We start from the raw sequence: 18,342 nt of genomic DNA, 5'->3' as shown, positions 1-18,342 counted from the left end.
GGGTTAAAACAGAGGTGTCTAGCACTATCTTCAATGCATAGTGACAAAGAAGTAAAAATTATTGCTAACGGTGATCAACATTGTGATGGTCACTCTGGGTACCATACAATCTTCATCTCACCTGCAAATAGAGTATTTATTTCTATTCTATTCTGCACTTCTTATAAAGTGCGTAGCTACCCGCAGGCATCCCAGCACTAGAAAAGGTCCTCACAAAGCCAGCTTACCAACAAGACTGAGAAGTGACAAACTAAATTTTCACTGCTTTAAAAAACGACAACTCATTGGGCAGCTGGCGAATATCTGGGGGAAGGAAGATCACTGAAACGCGGAGCCTATACCAAGCACATTATGAGCATTAGCCATTCAATAACATTTAGTGGTGCTTATGCTCCGTGGGAGAAAAGCGGCACCTATTTAGCATAGAGTCTCAGTAAAAAAACTTCAAAGAAACTGCATCTCTCTCATTCCTCATTGTTCCACTTTACACCTGAGGCACTGTGGCTTACCATGCAGTCAAAGTCCTGCAGGACAATAGGCTTGAGGAATGAGAGTCCACTCCCAGGCGACACCCACCTATCAAAAGAGACTATAACATTTGCCTCCTTTGATGGGATGCCCCTGCCAGAGGAGATCCATTTCCACCCTGGGGTGGGGAACAAGGGGATCCTATAAAGCTGGGGGCTTTCTTTCCTTCATCTTTTGGAAATAGAAGTAGAACCCCGAGGGTGTAGTTCAGGGAGTGCTGGAGAAGATCAGGGTAGAACAACGGAGCATGCGTTTTGGGTCCCAGTAGTACAAAGGTCTCTGAGATAGGTTTTGAGGTAAAGCCCCTCCCTTTCTGAAAAAGGGACTGGGTTCATACTACAGTTTATCCTTGGAGGGCAAACTATGATAACTTTGGTTTGTTTTGTGTTACAAATCACAGGGTTAGTTCATTTTCTAGAAGCTGATACAGGGACACTTTCTGGGAGAGAGCTGATTTGCACACAACAAAAGAAGACTTTCATCTCCCTTAAAGGAGAACCATGGTATGCCTGATAGAGAGCCATGGAGTGAATGTTTCCTCCAGTTCTGTCATGAATCTCTGGAGCTAGAAAGTTGCTCTAGGAATCAAGAAAGGTAGCCAGTCCAGCCAGAAAGCCTGCTTGCCCTGTGAAAAGTGTCTCCAAGAGAATTAAGGTGTAGAAGGTCCCAGGGACAGAAGAAACTGTGACTGTCTAGACAGAAAACTAATAGAGCAGCTGCAAGCAGAGATTTCAACTATTTGCTATCCATCACCCTGGTACCTGGGAGTACGGTAGACATTTTGAGAATGGAAGATGTGGCGGCAGAATAATCGTAGGAACCGCTTGTTACTGGACATCTGATGGAAGGCCTGAGCTACAGTTGCAGATAGTTCTGGCTACCTGGGAGCATTTCCCTGATGTCTGTGAACTAGTCCTGAATACTTGGCAATTTTCCATCAATGTACTACTAGCTAACAAGAATATTTTCCACTGTAGGTAAAGAAAGGTGTTTTCAATCACTCTAACATTTCACTCCTCAACACACTCTCAGGAGTTATTCCTTATTTTCTGTACCAAAAATTAACGAAGTGCTGCCCTCCAAGGTTAATTTTGGAAAACCAAAATCAGCACATTTCTTTGATTTATTTAGCTTTCTAAAGATGACTTTTGTTTCATTAAGTATTTCAAATAATAGTTGCTATAACATGTGAACCCTTCATTAGTCCCTTTCATTTTTCTGTAATGTCGTTTGCTAAATTATTATTTTTATAACTAACTAGCCTTTGACGTACTTTATTTTTGCACGTGTTTGGTCATTTGTCATTCATGTATTGCACTCATTTTCCTTTGGGAAGTCTGAAAGCTGGAGCCTGCAACCTCTGGTGATCCAGATATTATACATAAAAACGAGTTTATCTAATATTAGCCAGAGTCCTCAGGCTTTGTGGGAGCAACGTCAGAGCTCACTTCAAGACTGACTGTGACCTCTTTAATCCATGATATTAACATTCCTGTTTCCTACGTTTGACGAATTCATAAAATAATATTTTTTATGTTAAAATAGGGGGAAACAACCCTAAAAATTGTAGTACACATTCTGTGGTATAAGATTAGAACTGGAACGTATGCCTACTGTGATTGCCCTTCAGTGAACACCAGAATTAAGAGAACAGTAATCATTGTGTCCCAAAATACTAATATGCTCCCTCAGATAAACTGAAGGAGATGCACAGTGACTGGCACTCTGCCAGTCTACACTACACGGTCATGGATTCATATGAGATATCCTGGGGTCTCACAAACATTGTCACATTTTTCACTCTACATAAAGCAATACATACCAATCCTTTTTGTAGGGGTGTCCCTTCCTAGATTCTCAAGTGCCTCCACAAAGGATAGATTTGTTTTTTCATCTTTATAAATCTAATCTGACAGTTGATCAGATTGGTGAGGATTTAATTGTTAATTGTAATCACACATATTACTCTCACCATGACACATGTCTACTGCCACAATTAATAATGCGAAAGAACCCTCCTTCGTTCCTACATTTAGATTGAATCCTTCTACAATTATCGTGCAGAATTCATTGTAGTTTCCCGCAACTGCATTTGGGTGGGCCCCCCTTTTAGTTATGAGGAAGTATTTTAAAACATATATTTTATTGTATGTTTGTAATGCATAGCTTTAATTGTATATGTTTATATTATATTTGTTATATTATATTACTTTTTAAATGTATTTTTAAAGTAAGTATTTTTTTGTTGTTAATATACTGTATAATGTTAAAAAATCGACATACTTACCCATTTTGATCTTCTATATTTTTACAGTCAAGTTTGTTTTTCGTTACATACAAAGTATGGGAAGACAGTCTTTCTGTCCTTGATTTATTTTGGCAGTATTTTTGTATTTCAGTATTTTTTGCCTCTGATAGTTTGTCATACAGTCACTCGAAGATGTTATCAGCAGAAACGCATAATTTGCCCAAAAGGTTTGTGCCAGTGACAATAGCTTCAGGTGACAGGAGAAGACCTCACAGACAGCAGGAGCCACTCTGGAGATCCAGAGCATGAGGTCCTCCCTCAGAACTGAGGATTTTTTTTTTAATCAAAACATTAAGGTTCATCGTGCAGATCATAGGGAATTAAAAATATACTGTGTCTGTACCGCTCCCTGCATGAAAAGTGTTAACTTCTCCTTACATGTGGCGTGCACAGGGATTCTATGTGAGGGAGGGTAGCACTCTAGTTGTATCAGCTGATTGAGGTTCATAAAAGTGCCATCTGCTCACAAAACATCCCTGAGACACAAGCCATAGTGCAGGCCCTCTTGTGGGAAGCGGGGGCTGCGGTACCTATTCTAATATGCAGACGCATGTATTTACATTAATGAAAAACATACTTGCAATGGCACTCTTTCACCAAAGTATTCTGTAAAAAGTTGTGGAGAGAGTCACTCTGACTCAGTGACATCGGAAAGGGTTACTTTGACAGTACATCAGCATTCTTTGTCATTGTATATGTTGTCATAGAGGCCCTGAAGAACCATTATTTGAAACATTATAAAATGGAGATTTTAGAAGAATGTTATCCAATCAGAAGTCAGGAAAGTCTGAGTTGGCCTTCCTTGACCTTCCCTTTTGGCATGCTTTCAGCCCTCAGTCCACTGCTTTCGTCGAAGCGTCTTGCTCTCCTGTGTAGGAGTCAAGCTATTCTACATCTCTCGCCCCACCCACACAAGCTGTCAATCAAAGCTAGCATGTCAATAGCACTTCCACTGGTTTCAAAGCTAATTAACAAACTCCTAAGCCACCCCAAAGAAGACTTAGGTCTCATATTTATTTCATGAGTTAGCGCCGGCTGGGGAACGTTGCAGTGAAAAGCCATTAGCACCCACGACCCGTCTTTGATGTTGAATTTGCCAACTGTAGAACAAGATTGATGAACTGTTATGTTGGGCTGAGATGTGAGCTTATATTTGGAATTCAGTGCTGGGCAAACAAGCCGTCAGGCCTCATCTCACCCTGGCATGGGATCTATGCATGTGTTCTTAATTAGTAGCAATGTGCGCTCCAGTTCAGCAGCTGAGCAGAAACTTGCCGGGCCAGGAGTCTCCAGCCCTTTCTGTAATAAGAGCTACTTATGTTCAATGAAAATCCTCCGGAGCCGCTAATATTATTACAGATGTAACAGTAACCACATCAGACAAAATTACATTAGTGGCCACCCTATGCAAGATTGCCAGCCGTGATCACCTCCGTGCAGGAGGCACGGTTACCAGCAGCAGGGTAAAAAAATGCTTTGTCAATGTGGAATGCCCCTACATGGGTATCAGCAGAAGCGGCCCGTGGAGGGAGTGCCGTGGGGCGGGGGAGGAGCAGGGTGGGGGGTAGTAAACTCCGGCTCACGGCCGACCCGAATAATGTAAACAAATAAATAAATAAAACGAATTTCATTGCGCGCGCTGAAACTCATTTGGCGTTTCAGCGCATGCAACGAAATTTGTTTTATTTATTTGTTTACATTACTCCGGTAGGCCATGAGCCAGAGTTTACTACCCCCCACCCTGCCCCTCCACCGCCCCACAGCACTCCCTCCACGGGCCGCTACTGGTATCATGTAACCACCTTCGCTTCAGAGCCCCTAGCACCAAGTTAATAATATTAGTAACAGTCTCCCCAACACTGTTTGATTTTTATCACTCAAATACCTTCAAATATATATTGAAAATTCAGCGATTTTTCCTCAAACATTCACTTATGAGGTCTGAAAATACACACATTTTCGTCTCAGATGCATGCTTTTCAATTTTTTGTATACTTATATTAATTCAACCAAGCAAAGGCTTCTAATTTAGTTCACTGGGCTGCACACAGAAGAGCTACATGTAGATACCTGGAGGGCTACAAGTCATTTACGAGTTACTCATTGGAGAAGCCGGAATCTGAAAAGCTACAGTTCTATTTCCAATATTTGCAAAACAAGCTTATATAGAGATGTCATTATATTGAATTCTTACAAGGCTTGCTTGGAGACATGTCCTGTACTCTTGGCGTATGTCATTATTAACACCCACTGAAGACCCTTCTCAGAACTAGTGCCACTGGAATTATCCAACGTGGAGAGCCAAATAAAGCAGCAGGTTTGATTAAAGGAAAAGGCTAATTATAAGGCCTCACTCTGCACATTTTGGGATAGTTTTTTTTTATTTTTTTTGTTATTTGTACACATGTTAACTGTCTGGGCAAAGTTGTGCCTCAATTTTACCAGTATAACCCTGAAAGGCAGCAATAGGCAGATAAAAGGTGACCAGTGAGCTTTCTGAAGGGCATTCCACTGAGCAGCAACCATTCACTGCATTTTTAGTAACTTTTGATCCGTTTGATCTAGGAACATTTTATTTGTTAAAATCTGCAAATTATGCAGCAGATGATGGATTATGTATGTTTAGCTTGATGGATGGGTCACGTAATTCATGTTAGACCTACATCTGGCAGATTGTTGTAAGCCGCTGGCTGCTCCTCCGAATCGATCGTTTGGCATCTCTCCATTGCGAACCCTCCATCCTTGGAACCGAAAACTTCGTGCGCCACAGAAGAGCCTCAGCTCCCTGATATTGGAGAGCTCTCACTGTGACCACCCTCAAAGAGCAGGCGCATCACAGCGGCTCAAACGCGTTAGTCACTGCAGATGCAAGCCCAAAAGTGTCTAATTTAATTCAATGCTGGGTATCAAAATGATTCCTAACCCAGGCACAACTAGGCCACAGCATCACATTGGGGTGACAGTTCCATTGCAGTAAGCCAAGGTATGAGCAAGGCACAGAGCACGAACAGGCACATATCAGGGTGAATCTAGTGGTTGCAGCGGAAAGGTTTGTAGAGCCTGCGATGCACAGGGTTGTAATGGTGAGGAAGAGGGAGAGAGAGAGAAGCAGACCAACAGTGAAAGACAAATCTGTACAGTGGATAGACTGACAGGCAAGGCAGGCAGGCAGGTACGTAGATAGATAGACAGACAGACAGACAGACAGACAGACAGACAGACAGACAGACAGACAGACAGACAGACAGACAGACAGACAAGAATCACACACAATTAAAGACAAAGAGAAAGACAGAGATAGAGTGGGGGAAAAGAGAAGCAGGGAGAGAACTGTTCTTGATTGACGAAACTGCCCTGTCAGGCACAGCCGCTGGTAGACTGGAAAGGGGTTGGATGGTGACTGGTGAGAGTTGTGCAACTGTTCTGTGACAGTGATGTGGTGTTACAAAGAGGCTGTCAGCCTAGAGTGGGAACCCTTATAAAGGGCACATAGGAAGAGTCCCTGAGAGCAACCAAACATGTGCATTCAATAGAATTATTTACCAGTTTCCCAGATACTGCAATATCAGTGCACGCCACATTTCATTAGGTTCTGTGGAAAAGTCAACACAGTGTGGTGCCCAGCTGCTGTTGTGTGGCATTTCCCTTTCCTGGACTCAGATTAGTTCTGACAGCACAGCCCTACCCCCTCTTTTAAATTGTTTCAACAAGAATATGTGATCCTGGCAGAGGCTCGCCTCCTGGACCCTCCTTCTCTGCTGGACACGCCAAGAGATGCAGGTCCAGATTTACAAAAGTTTCACACAAAGCAACGCGGCACACAAAACCGCTGCACTGCATGCTTGAGAGGGAGAGAGGAAGACAGCGCCATAGCTATAAGAAATGGCACTCCCCTTCCCTCTCCCTAGCGCCACGCACACACATTTACGCCAAAGTGCAAGGGTGTACGCTAGTCTATCCTTAGACTAACTTTAAAACGTTTCCGACATTGGATGTGTGCTGTCCAGTACATCACACTTACAAAATGGGAAGAGGTAGTAGAAATAAAAGTATTTCTCCTTTTTAACGCCTGCTTCAAAGCGGCATTATTTTTTGGCACAAAACCCTGTCTACTGATGTTAGTAGATAGGGTTTTGTGGCAAAATGCACGGGCGGTTGCATTGGAACACCCATGTACCACCCATGGAACGCCCCTTCATGCTAAGTGGCGCAGAAAAGCGCTGCTTTACGTTACTTTTTTTTTTACAGGAAGGTAAATTTAAAAAATTGTGCTGGTTTGCATCACTTTGTGACTCAAACACCGTGCAAAATATATGTTAATCCGGTACGCTTTGTGTACGTGTGTGTGTGTGTGTGTGTGTGACTGTGCATGTGTGTGCCACAAGAGCTCTCCTGTGGCATTGCCTGTTTACCTTCTTTTTCACCCTTCTTTAGATTCTAATTCTCTCGTTTTTCGTGTTTCCTCACATTGGAAGGCTGACCTGAAGAAATGACAATGTCTGATGAAAGACTGGCACAGTCTGAGAGCTGAAAGTTCTCTGATGACAAGCAGTGCAGTAAAAGTCTGTCTGGAGGCCGTGTTGTACAATTCTTCCAATTACTGATGAAGGCCATCTTAAAGTCACTATGGCTGGCTATCAAAGATGTCTTCAAAGTTGACGTGTGCCTTCACGGATATTTATACTGACGGCGATCTGTTCAGCTGTCTGCAATGAGAACAGGGCCGGACTGTTCTCCAGTGGGCCTCCAGGGTGGGGGCCAGATTTAGACCCCTGGGGGGCCATTTTTGTTACCAGGGCCGGTTTTGCAGCATAGCTGCAATAACGACCCCCAGCAACAAAAGCAGCACAAAGCTTTCCGCTAGCACCCCCTACTCATCCACCCCAGGGCCGGCCGAGGTGTTTGCCAGGGACGGTTTTGGTTCCAAGTCCGGCCTTGAATAAGATGCAATGTGCAGTCATATTTGGGGCTAGTGATTTTTAGCATAGGTTTAGGAATGGCTGAGCCTGAGTCAAATATTTTGAGAGCTTCTGGATAGTCAGTGCAGGGCTGAGTAATCGCTTGAAGCCTGTGAAATACGTCATTTAAATAGCTGTTCTACATAGCACCCCCACCTATCCTTATGTAAGCTCTGCATAAAGGGGTTCCTGGTGTCTAAATGCTGAAACAAAGGCACGTGCCAGTGACTAAAGAACTGCTATTGGTCAACTAATGACTGTCAAATGAGGGATGAGAGTACTGTTATACAGAAAAAAACTACTAATACAAGAGGCATAAGAGTAAAGTGAGATACTCAATACGGTATAAGAGACTGACCAACCTATAGGGAAAAATATATATGAACAAGTGAAAAAGATATTGGCTGGGACGTTTGAGGCAATAAGATTTGAAACTCCGAAACCACCACCTTTTTGTCCACTGATGGACAACGTGAATGAGTGTCAGTAATAAAATAAAACAGAAGAAATGACGCAATGCACCTATCTGATCTCACCAAACAGGAATCGACTGAGCTTTTCTAGTGAAGTGATGGAGGAATAGCCCAGCCCTTGCCTGCCCGTTCCACTGGGTAATCCCAGACTTAAAGCCACATCTTGTTCTGGTGCCCATGCCACCCTCAAAGTTGAAAGATAGAGTAAGGTATTTGTGGCCTAAAGACAGGTTTCATTTTTCAGTTCACTCCTCTGCTTACGGTGCCTTGGGGAGAATGTGCCTGTTCCTACTTCTTCTAAGGCCTTTTTCTGTAAAGTCAATAGGAAAACCCCTGTTTCTGATTTATATTGGATTATTTCGCTATATATTTATTGATGGACAAGAAAACTGGTGCCCAATGTCCTAAACAGTGCCTAAAGCATGAGTAAACCCATTGTACACACTCACCCTAATGAGTGGACGTGTATCTGCTTCTCTTGTCCCAAATGGTGTCTAGTTCCAGCTATGCCATAGATATATGTTAGGGGATAATATTGTTAAATTGACTCCCTTTCAGTTGATAACAATTTGCTAATTTTTTTTTCACAAAGTCATATATTCCGTCTAAGTCCCTCAGCCGGTCCAGGGTTGCCAGGTGTTTCTCTACCTGGACCGGTAGGTGAGCAGTGTGTGATCTTGGTAGCTTCAGAACTTTGTTAATGGATTAGTCCCATAATATTTTACTTTCTGGCAGTTGTACACTATTTCTTTTGTTCAATGACATGATCCTCTAGAAGTCATTGTGTTTTTTAAATAAGACTTCTTCATTACACTGGTGCAGAATTCAGCTGAGTCGGGGTGTACCAGACTGCATTTCATGCAGCTCGAACCTTAGTGACCACGCATCAGCCCAATCATCCACGCCCATTACAATTCAACTAGGTCTGATTTTATTTTCATGTTGTTCTTAAATAGGGAAGGCTTACCAAAAGATCCATAGTGCCCTGGGATAGGGTTACAAATCAAGCACTGGGCTCTATTCATGCAGGTTGTCAATAGTTAGTTGGGCTCTGCGCCAACTCTGGCAGGGGCGTAACACAGGCCCCCGCAACCCCCGCGGTGCGGGGGGGCCCCAAGCTCCAAAGGGCCCCCCGGCACTGCACTCTGGCCGGAGAGCTCCTGATTGAGCCCGGAGGGGGCCCCTCTACATACCGTGCAGGGAGGCCCTCTCACTGGTTACGCCAGTGAACTCTGGTTTAGTGCATCAATGGTTTTGACTAGGGTAAGATAGAGAGCGAATGAGAGAAGGGTTCGCTGAGGCCAGATTGGTGGATCACATTGAAAAATGAAGGAATTTTTAACACTAATCCTTTGCATCCACCAAATGCTCTTCCAGCCACTACTGGGAGAGATCTCTGCAGCATTGATATTTCTGTGTGGAACGACTTCTAAAGGGCTTACTTATTTCACGGTGACAACTGTCAGGGAGGTGCCAAAGATAATTTAACACTTTTTTTGCAGGAACATCTTCATTTGTGGCTCCCTTTCTATCTGCCATTAACATGTGCCCTTGTAATTTTTCCGTCACAGGCATATAGTTGTCTGTGGTCACATCACCCTCGAGAGTGTGTCGAACTTCTTGAAGGACTTCCTGCACAAGGACAGGGATGACGTCAATGTGGAAATCGTCTTTCTTCATAAGTAAGTGTCCCAGGCATTAAAAAATATTGAATAGAACGAACACTCAGGATAGAATGAAAGCCCATCTAATCGGTGATGTGATCTGAACAGATCGTCAGCCATCTTGGGTCAGGTTACTTGAGCCTGACCAACTTTAGTTCAGATTAGGTTGGTGTTTCTTTTCTTTTTAAAGTTAGAAGGTACATCACACTTTATAAATGCAATTATTCAAGTATGAACACTCCATGATAACTGATGTATTAAAGCAATTGTGCAAATACAAAATATATTTTGGTATTCAGCCTTACAATATTGAACGTATTAAGTGTAAAATGTTATTATTCCGCTAATTGTCATTATGGACAAATGTTTGCTTTGTTGGTCTAACTTTTGAAATATTCTCCCTCCTTGTTACGCGTACTTGCGTATTCACCAATGTAGGAAGATAACATATGTCAGGCCACTTCGGGCCTGTTGCACTTAAGAGCTTTTTGACAATCCTTGGGACGAGAATTGCTGGTCCTCGAAATCACAAGAGTCACGTTCTACTGAGAGTTGACTAAATTGCCAAGTGCCACATCTTTGGGTTTTGGGCTTTGACTTGCATGGGGTCAAAGGTCAAATAGTCAAGATTTACTGGTGGGAGAAAATGCACCATAGAACACTTGGGGGCTTCTTTATGTAGGTTTTGCATCGCCCTTCTGCCACGCAAAGAGGCGCAAGGGCGACACAAAAGCTAAGTCAGATTTATCAATCCACGCAAGGCCACCTTGCATGGCCCCTCGTCGCTTGATAAATCCAAAGTAATGCAACGCAGCACAAATCTCTGCGTTGCGTTACTCTGCCCTGGGAAGGTGTTCCATGGGTGGAGGACAGGTGTTACCACGCATCCACCCATGGATTTTGATGCATTCCCAGATGTACCAACACTGGTAAAACTGGGAATGCGTCAAAATTCTACGCCTCCCCTGGTGAGGTATAATGAGGAGAAATATCTTTGTTTCTCCTTGTTACTTCCTCTTTCTGTGTGTGCTGCATCATGCAAAGGTATCTGCTTTGGCGCTAGGCAGCACATTGTTCGCCAGTGCTAGGAAATGATAGGAATGCGCTGTATATTGTTAAGTACGGCGCATTCCTGCCCTTTCTCTATCACGCAGCGCAGCAAGGTGACACGCTGCACTGAGTGATTTCTTAATAAATATCCCCCGTGTTCAGAAAAAAACATATATGACTCAACGAATATAAACTCCGAGCAGTGTTATTTTGTTTTCTCTAAAGAACAATATCTTATATACATTACTGGAAAATTAGGTTATACGTGCTAGCTTCAGGAAGTCTTAATCGACATCCACCACTATAGTAGGTATTGCAGGCATTCGGGCCAGATCTATCAAGGTTTTGGGTTGCCCTTGCAGAATGCAAGGGGGCGCAAGTGCAAAGCAGAACCTAAGTGAGATTAAACAGGCCTCACAAGGCCACCTTGTGTGGCCCTGAATGGCTTGATCAATCTAGAGTCACGCAAAGCAACGCAAATTGCTGCCTTGCAATACTCTGCTCCAGGGAGCCGTTCCATTGGTGGAATATGGGTGCTCCCACGCACACGCCCATGGATATTGGCATTTTCCAAGATTTACCATTAGTGGTAAACCTGGCAATGCGTCAAAATGCAACTCCTAGCCAGGTGAAGCATAACGAGGAGAAATATCTTAATTTCTCCTCGTTTTTTCCTCTTGCTACATGTGCTGCATTCTGCAGTACACAGAAGAAGAAAATGCCTCTCATGATTGTTTTTGTGCTGGAAGGTGTCCCTTTCCTGCACAAAAACAATCCTGCCTACAACGGAGGCACCAAATGTGAGCCAGTGCTAGGAAAGGACAGGAATCCGCTGTATAATGTTAAATATGGCACATTCCAATCCTTCCACGCAGCGCAGCAAGGTGGCTTGCTGCATTGAGCTGCATGAAAAAAATGGTAAATGTGGGCCAAGGTAACCCCATTACATGTCGCTTAGACACTTTGTGCGCTTGACGTAGAGATACAGTTGCAAAAGGTAGCAGGGATGCCACATCGAAAAATTAGCAGATATGGTACAGTGTTGAGTTGTACAGTGGGACAGTCAGAGCATCATCACAGCTCCTAACTAACGGGGTGCTGTAGGTGCCCGAGCATCAAGGCAGCTTATTTTTTTCTCATCCTGAGTGGTTCAGGGGAATCAGTGTTTGCACATCTGAAAAGCAGGGGAAAAGGATAGCGTACGTAACGCTGCACCATATGCCAAGTAGAGCCTGTGTATTACACAAAATAAAGAAAACAGTGGTTCAACTCAGTGATATATGAATCAATAAATCAATTGTATTTTTTAATTGTACATAATAATATGTTTTGTAAACTCAGGGCTTCATTTATGGGTTTTTTGTCATAGGGCAGTGCAGCAGGCCTTGCTGCTGCGCTGCCCTATGGCAAAAGAAATGGGCAGGAATGCGCTGTATCTTTTCGGTCGGCACATCGATACGGCGCATTCCTGTCCTTTTTCCCTGCTCCGGCACAAAATGGGCTGCCATGCGACAAAGCAGGCGACTTTGCACCATGGTGCAAGGGTTCCTGCGTTGCGGGGATGATTATTTTTGTGCAGGAAGAGAAACCTTCCTGCACAAAAACAATGACAAGAGGCTCCTCTTTGTGCCTTCCTTACGCTTCCCCTGGGGAGGCATATGCTTTTGGCGTTGCCTCAGACTTATGATTTCTCGTAAATCTGGGCAGTGTCAAAAAGTCATGGATGTTGCTGGGAACACCCCCAGCAACACCCATGGAACACCCCTTTCACGCAGTTTTCTGAGTCAAAGGGGCACATATTTATAAGGCCATGAAAAGCCACGTTACGTGGCTTTACGTGGCCTTATAAATATGCCAGTGGCACATTGCGTCACCAGAACATCAAAAAAGTGACGTTCCAGTGGCGAAATAGTGCTGGTAGGGCCTCATAAATAAGGCCCAGAAAATAAAAGAAGCCTATTAAACGGTGTAAAACAAACATCAAAGAAGAGCAATGTATTTAACGCAAAATGTTTCTGTTGTTGGGCATGACATTCCCTCATTTGTTGCCTGTTGTGATTCTCTAGTTCAAGTCCTGGAACAGTGTGAAGGAAGATGTTGAATTCTCTGAGAGGCCATACAATGTGTTGTATGTTTTCTGAGAGGCCATATAATGACCCAGGCTGGTGCTGGCAGTGGTTCTTCTTCTGTTGGCAAGCCTGCTCTCTGTTTTTATTGCACCCTATGCCTTCTGAGTGTACAAATAGATGTGAGAAAGGGGAGGGGCAGCATGGGTGAGCCCACACAGAATGCAGAATTGTGTAACGGTACCTTGAAGCCTGGAGATGGCTTTTCTATGGTGGTGACGTGGATTGACAGATTTGGCACACATCAAAACTAAGTACCGATTCGGGTCTTCGATGGTATTGCATCTGTTGAAAAGTTATCAAAACATAAAAAATGAATCCTTACCGGCTGTGTTTCTGAATTGACGTCTCTATTTCCTGTAATACAGCATCTCCCCCAACCTTGAGCTGGAAGCCCTGTTCAAGAGGCATTTTACTCAGGTGGAATTCTATCAAGGATCGGTACTGAACCCCCACGACCTGGCAAGAGTGAAGGTAGGTGACCCATCTTCTCTAGCTCCCTGGTGCAGGCTGGTGTTGAGTAAGAAGTATACTTTATGTACGTGTCTGTGTGTGTGCGTGTGTGTTTGTGCGTGCATCTTGCATGTGTGCTTGTGTTTTTAGCATAATTATTTTACAAATAGCAGAGTGTTTTTAAAGCCTGAGCTTCTTGGCAATAATGTCATCCCAGCCAAATAACAGATGTCCAAAAAGGGAGCCTAAAAACAATATGTGATATAAAGCATATCATATTGTTCTAGGTCACGACAGGATTCAGGTGGCATTTATGCATTATTTGTCCTGTCTCTCTCTATATATATTTTCTCTCTTTTCTCTCTCTAGCTATCTTTTGCCCTCTCAAACTCTTTTTTACCCCCTCCCTTTGACTGCCCTTCTCAGTCATGTCCATAAGCCCTCTCGGTAAACTCTGCTAGTGGGGCCAGGTTTGGTACTAGTGGAGTCAGGGGACAGTGCCACTGAGACCAGGAACCCCGCTGGTAGATACTGGGGGCCTCATTTATGAAAAACATTGCATCGCTGGGGTAAAACAGCGATGTCACACTTTACAGTGCACCCTCCTTGCGACACCATGGATGCTCCGTATTTACTGATATATCAGGAACCTGGCGTATCTGTTGGCGCACAAACGGCGCATTGCTGGAGTGTGCCTGGAAACAGACACAACTGCAGCAATGTGTCATTTCACATGGGGCAGACCCCTGGGAAAAGGCCTGCGCTACCCCTTATGAGATTTAACGCAGTGAGGCCATAGAATCTCATAGATTTCACTGCAACACTTCTACAAGGCTTTTCTGCATCGGAACACGCACCCTGCATACATTATACCTGTTGCAGGCATAAAGTAGTGCAGGGGTTTACACAGTGACGCATCTGTCTAGATGCGTCACTTTGTAAATATGGCGCAGTGTGGCACAGATTTGACGCCGCCACAGCGTCACAAAAAGTGACGCAATGGTGGCGTAAGGGCCTCATAAATAAGGCCCTGGATCAGAGACCCTGATTACATAGTTGATCAACTTAATACGGAAATGGTAGGACAGAGGGTCACTGGTTGCTTTTCCAATGAGGAGCCAGTAAGGCTTTGCTTGTTTTGAGCCTCTTCAGTACTGATTATCATGAAATTGAGTTTTCAGAGCCTTACCCCTGGGTGCATCAGTCCTCATTCTCGGCAGATCTCAGCACACATTGTTACCTCCTTGAAGCAGTGACATTCTGACCCTGTCTTTCAAGCTCCTTATTGCCTCCCTATGTGCAGATACACCTCTTTCAAGGTCCACTGCATTGTATATGAAGCCTCCCATGGCACAAGGCTGCAACACAAACTCCATTACATACCAAGAAGGAATCCCAGATCTAAACCGACACCACTTCTGACCACCCATAGGCTCAAAGTCCATCATAAGAGGGTCTTCTATTTTACTTTAGACTGCCAGCCACAAGAACGGTCTCTGCACAAATGATGTATTTCACCGTTGAACAGGAATTCCAAAGAGCATCAAACATTTTTCTTTTCCCTACTATTGGACCTTCATCCTTCTCAGTCATCGTCAAAGACTCCCTCATCATACTCTTTACTAATAACCAAATAACTGGTGCTGTGTCGTAGTGTCTTCTGTTCAAGATGGTACGAACCAACAACTGCGTTGTACTATAAAGCGTACATTCGACTACATCGCCGAAAAGCTTAGGCCCAGTACTAAACCTAAAGCAGCAGGACTGGAATAGCCCTCTAGCTGTCACTCATGACACCCATCTCCTTCCACATAGGTAATACTGCAAACATACGCTGTCCAACCAATGCATGATTGGCAGGGTTACCACATAAAAAGTTCTGACTAGTGCTTTGTGGCCACAACAGTGGTATGAACTCACTTTGTAAAGGATAAGGGACAAAGATGATGCCAAGGAGGCTGATCATTTGTTTGCCTCTAGAGAGTGTCTTACCCAAGCTTACCATGCTCCCAAAGAAAATACCTCTTTTAAATTGATGACATAAGAAAAGTATTCCTTCATCTTCACCGGAGATTATATGAGATATTTCCTTGTGATCTGTACAGAAAAATCATAGGCATCAGAATTTATTCTGTCTTTCAAAGAATTAAGTTTTTTTTTTAGAGAAACTATATTCATTTCATTTTTTCAAAGGGCTAAACGCCAGGAAGCATATGCCTTCTTTACACAACCTGAGGTTTCCGACCGGTCATCCTACAGCAGACTGTTCAGATGTCTAGGTCACAACAACAAAAATCAATGAATGACCTATGGCCTGATTCAGAGCTTGGTGAATGTGTCTCTCATAAACGTGATGGTTATCCTGTCTGCATTATTACAATTCTCATAGGATATAGTGCACTTGTATTCACACGGACAGAAAATCTGGCACGTTTGTGACAGAATACCCATCCACCAGATTAAATCAAGCCCTTAATTTCCGAACAGCGCTGTATTCCAGTGAGGGAATTCCAGCAGCGATGGAAGTGAGTTACCTTAGATTAGTCAGTTCCACAGTTTGTTGAAGTCGCCTACTTCCTTTCAGACTCTAAGCAGCTGTCCTGATTTGCCCTCTTCATCTACACAAACATCTTGAAGCAAAGAATATTTGCTACATTACCCAAAGAAGCCCTAGACAGAATCTATTCAATGAATGTGGAAATGATCTTATTTTAGTTACATAGTTATCCTGATTCAAAGGGAACATGCAGGCCTATTTTCCAGCTAGACTTTCTGAACAAAGATCGAAGGAACAGAGAAACTCAAAATGCTCTCTTTGCTGGACATTTAGTAGCGTCTGCTGAACCAAAATTGCATGGTTTCTTTAGACCACCTAGATAATTGCCTCCAAATTGCTCCGCAAAAGTCTCAAAGCAGGTTTTTCAGATTTGCACTGGAAGCATTTTCGATTTACTCCTTAATCCTTCAGCCGAACATGAGCCCTGAGGGACTTTACGAAGGTGATGGCAGTTTTAACACCATAACCACACCATATCAGGGCGACTTTCCACCTCGTATCCAGTGGCACTGCCAGTACTGCGTTTAGCATTATCTTGTATATCAGTTGAAACCATGTTTACTCCTGTTTACTCCAAAAAACTCTTCATTCTTTGACTCTTGGAACTCATCAAACCGTCATGCAAGGAAAGCCATTTCCTTAAGTTTCTAATGTTCAAAATGGGCCATCCGAACCTCAAATTTAGAACACGTACAAGCGCTGTATTCATCAGAAGCAGTTTTTTAACCCAATGCATTTCGGGCCTCGGTGGGCCCTTCGTCGGGGAAACTGAAATTAACAATGAGACAGACATTACAAAATTATCCTCCATAATGTATTTAAGTTATCTCATTTGAAAACAATCTAAGTCTTTTAAAATGTCATTCATTTCTCCATGATTTCCACATGCAATTGTAACGAAAACCTCTTTCACAGTGTCATAATCCCCTGTAGTTCCGGGAAACACTCTTTCTCCTTTCACCCGTTTAAAATCACATGCATTAAATTAATGTGATTGCAGCACCCACCTCAACTCTTCTTTCTTTCCCTTCATTTTGCAACCTTTATACCTCGTATTCACCTCACTGCTCTCTATTCTCTTTCCTCCCCTATGTGAAAAGCATACTTTCATGTTCGTGGCTCTAAAGTCCAAACAACCCCTCTGCACGAGACCGTGTCTATGCTTCATTAACCTTCCTGTTACAATTCATTCCCCGTGCGTACCTGCTAGGAGTCACCCATCCTTTTCTCTCCATCTAAAAACGAGTTGTTCACTGTCTTCAGCCACTGCCTTAATTTAAACCTGGTGTGCCGCCCACGTGACCCTTTACTTAAACCATGTGCTTTCCTTCCCAGACGCCTGTAACTTTCCTGAAGCTCCCGAAAACACTGCATCTCCCACAATACCCTTAAACATATTGTGGAGACTCCGTTTTTTAACTCTGATTTAGCATGTGTCTAAGACTGTTGGAAAATATCACGTGATTTTCATGCAAGGCGGAACATCAGTATTCATGAAGCATCGTTTTTTTTAAAGGTGTCAGATCAAGATTGAACGAGCAGTCATAAGTGTTGGACAGATTATACATTTGTAAAATTACAAGTGGATCATGAAGACTTTAATGAACTTAAAATGCCGTTTGTAGACACATGCTAAATCAGAGTTAAAAAACGGAGTCTCCACAATATGTTTGAGGCCCTTGAGATGCTGCGCTGGTTGGTGTTCCCTCCTCTTAATATCGCTTCTTTCAAAGGACTTATTCACAAGTTATTAACATCTAGATGTTGCTACAGATGGGGACTTTCATGTCCTGTGTCTGTCGTGCCTTTCATCAGCTCATGTGTAGCTCTGCACCTTTTGATCTGTTTCCAAACAGATCTAAAATAGGAGACTGCAGGTTTAAAAAATATGGGTGGGCGAAGAATTCTGATCTGCCGGCGGAGTTCAGCAAGTTTAGCCCACTCCACGCTCTGCGCGGAGTTCAGAAAAACTCAGCAAAGTGACATGGAATGGAGTTTTGTCTCTCGAGCTGGCGAGCGCTCGCTAGAGAAAAAAATGCACTAGACCTCCTCCTAGCGAGATTTCTCAGCGCAGGCAGTCACGGCAGGTCATGAGCGCTTGCGTTGAGAAATCTGCCACTCACGTTGAGGAAGCTGCCACTCGAGTAGAATGTCTACTCGAGTGGCAGAAAGCAGCAGCACCCTCTGGCACGATGTGTAGTGCCATTCACGCTGATTTTACAGCG

General features: G+C 43.5%; 1 protein-coding gene across 6 annotated transcripts in view; it reads left to right on the top strand.

Annotated features, from left to right (window-relative positions):
* Positions 1–18,342, top strand: part of KCNMA1 (potassium calcium-activated channel subfamily M alpha 1) — a 1,447,720-nt gene that overhangs the window by 890,125 nt on the left and 539,253 nt on the right. For all 6 annotated transcript variants that reach the window (XM_085608566.1, XM_085608564.1, XM_085608561.1 and 3 more), the window contains exons 10-11: positions 9,839–9,949; positions 13,476–13,581. In XM_085608566.1, the coding sequence (XP_085464692.1) occupies positions 9,839–9,949; positions 13,476–13,581 (217 nt within the window). The remainder of the gene's footprint in view (positions 1–9,838; positions 9,950–13,475; positions 13,582–18,342) is intronic.

The sequence above is a fragment of the Triturus cristatus genome, chromosome 1_2 (assembly GCF_964204655.1).
Source record: "Triturus cristatus chromosome 1_2, aTriCri1.1, whole genome shotgun sequence".
NCBI lineage: Eukaryota > Metazoa > Chordata > Amphibia > Caudata > Salamandridae > Triturus > Triturus cristatus.
The sequence above is the reverse complement of the archived record's forward strand: the minus strand, read 5'-3'. Positions and strand labels throughout refer to the sequence as shown.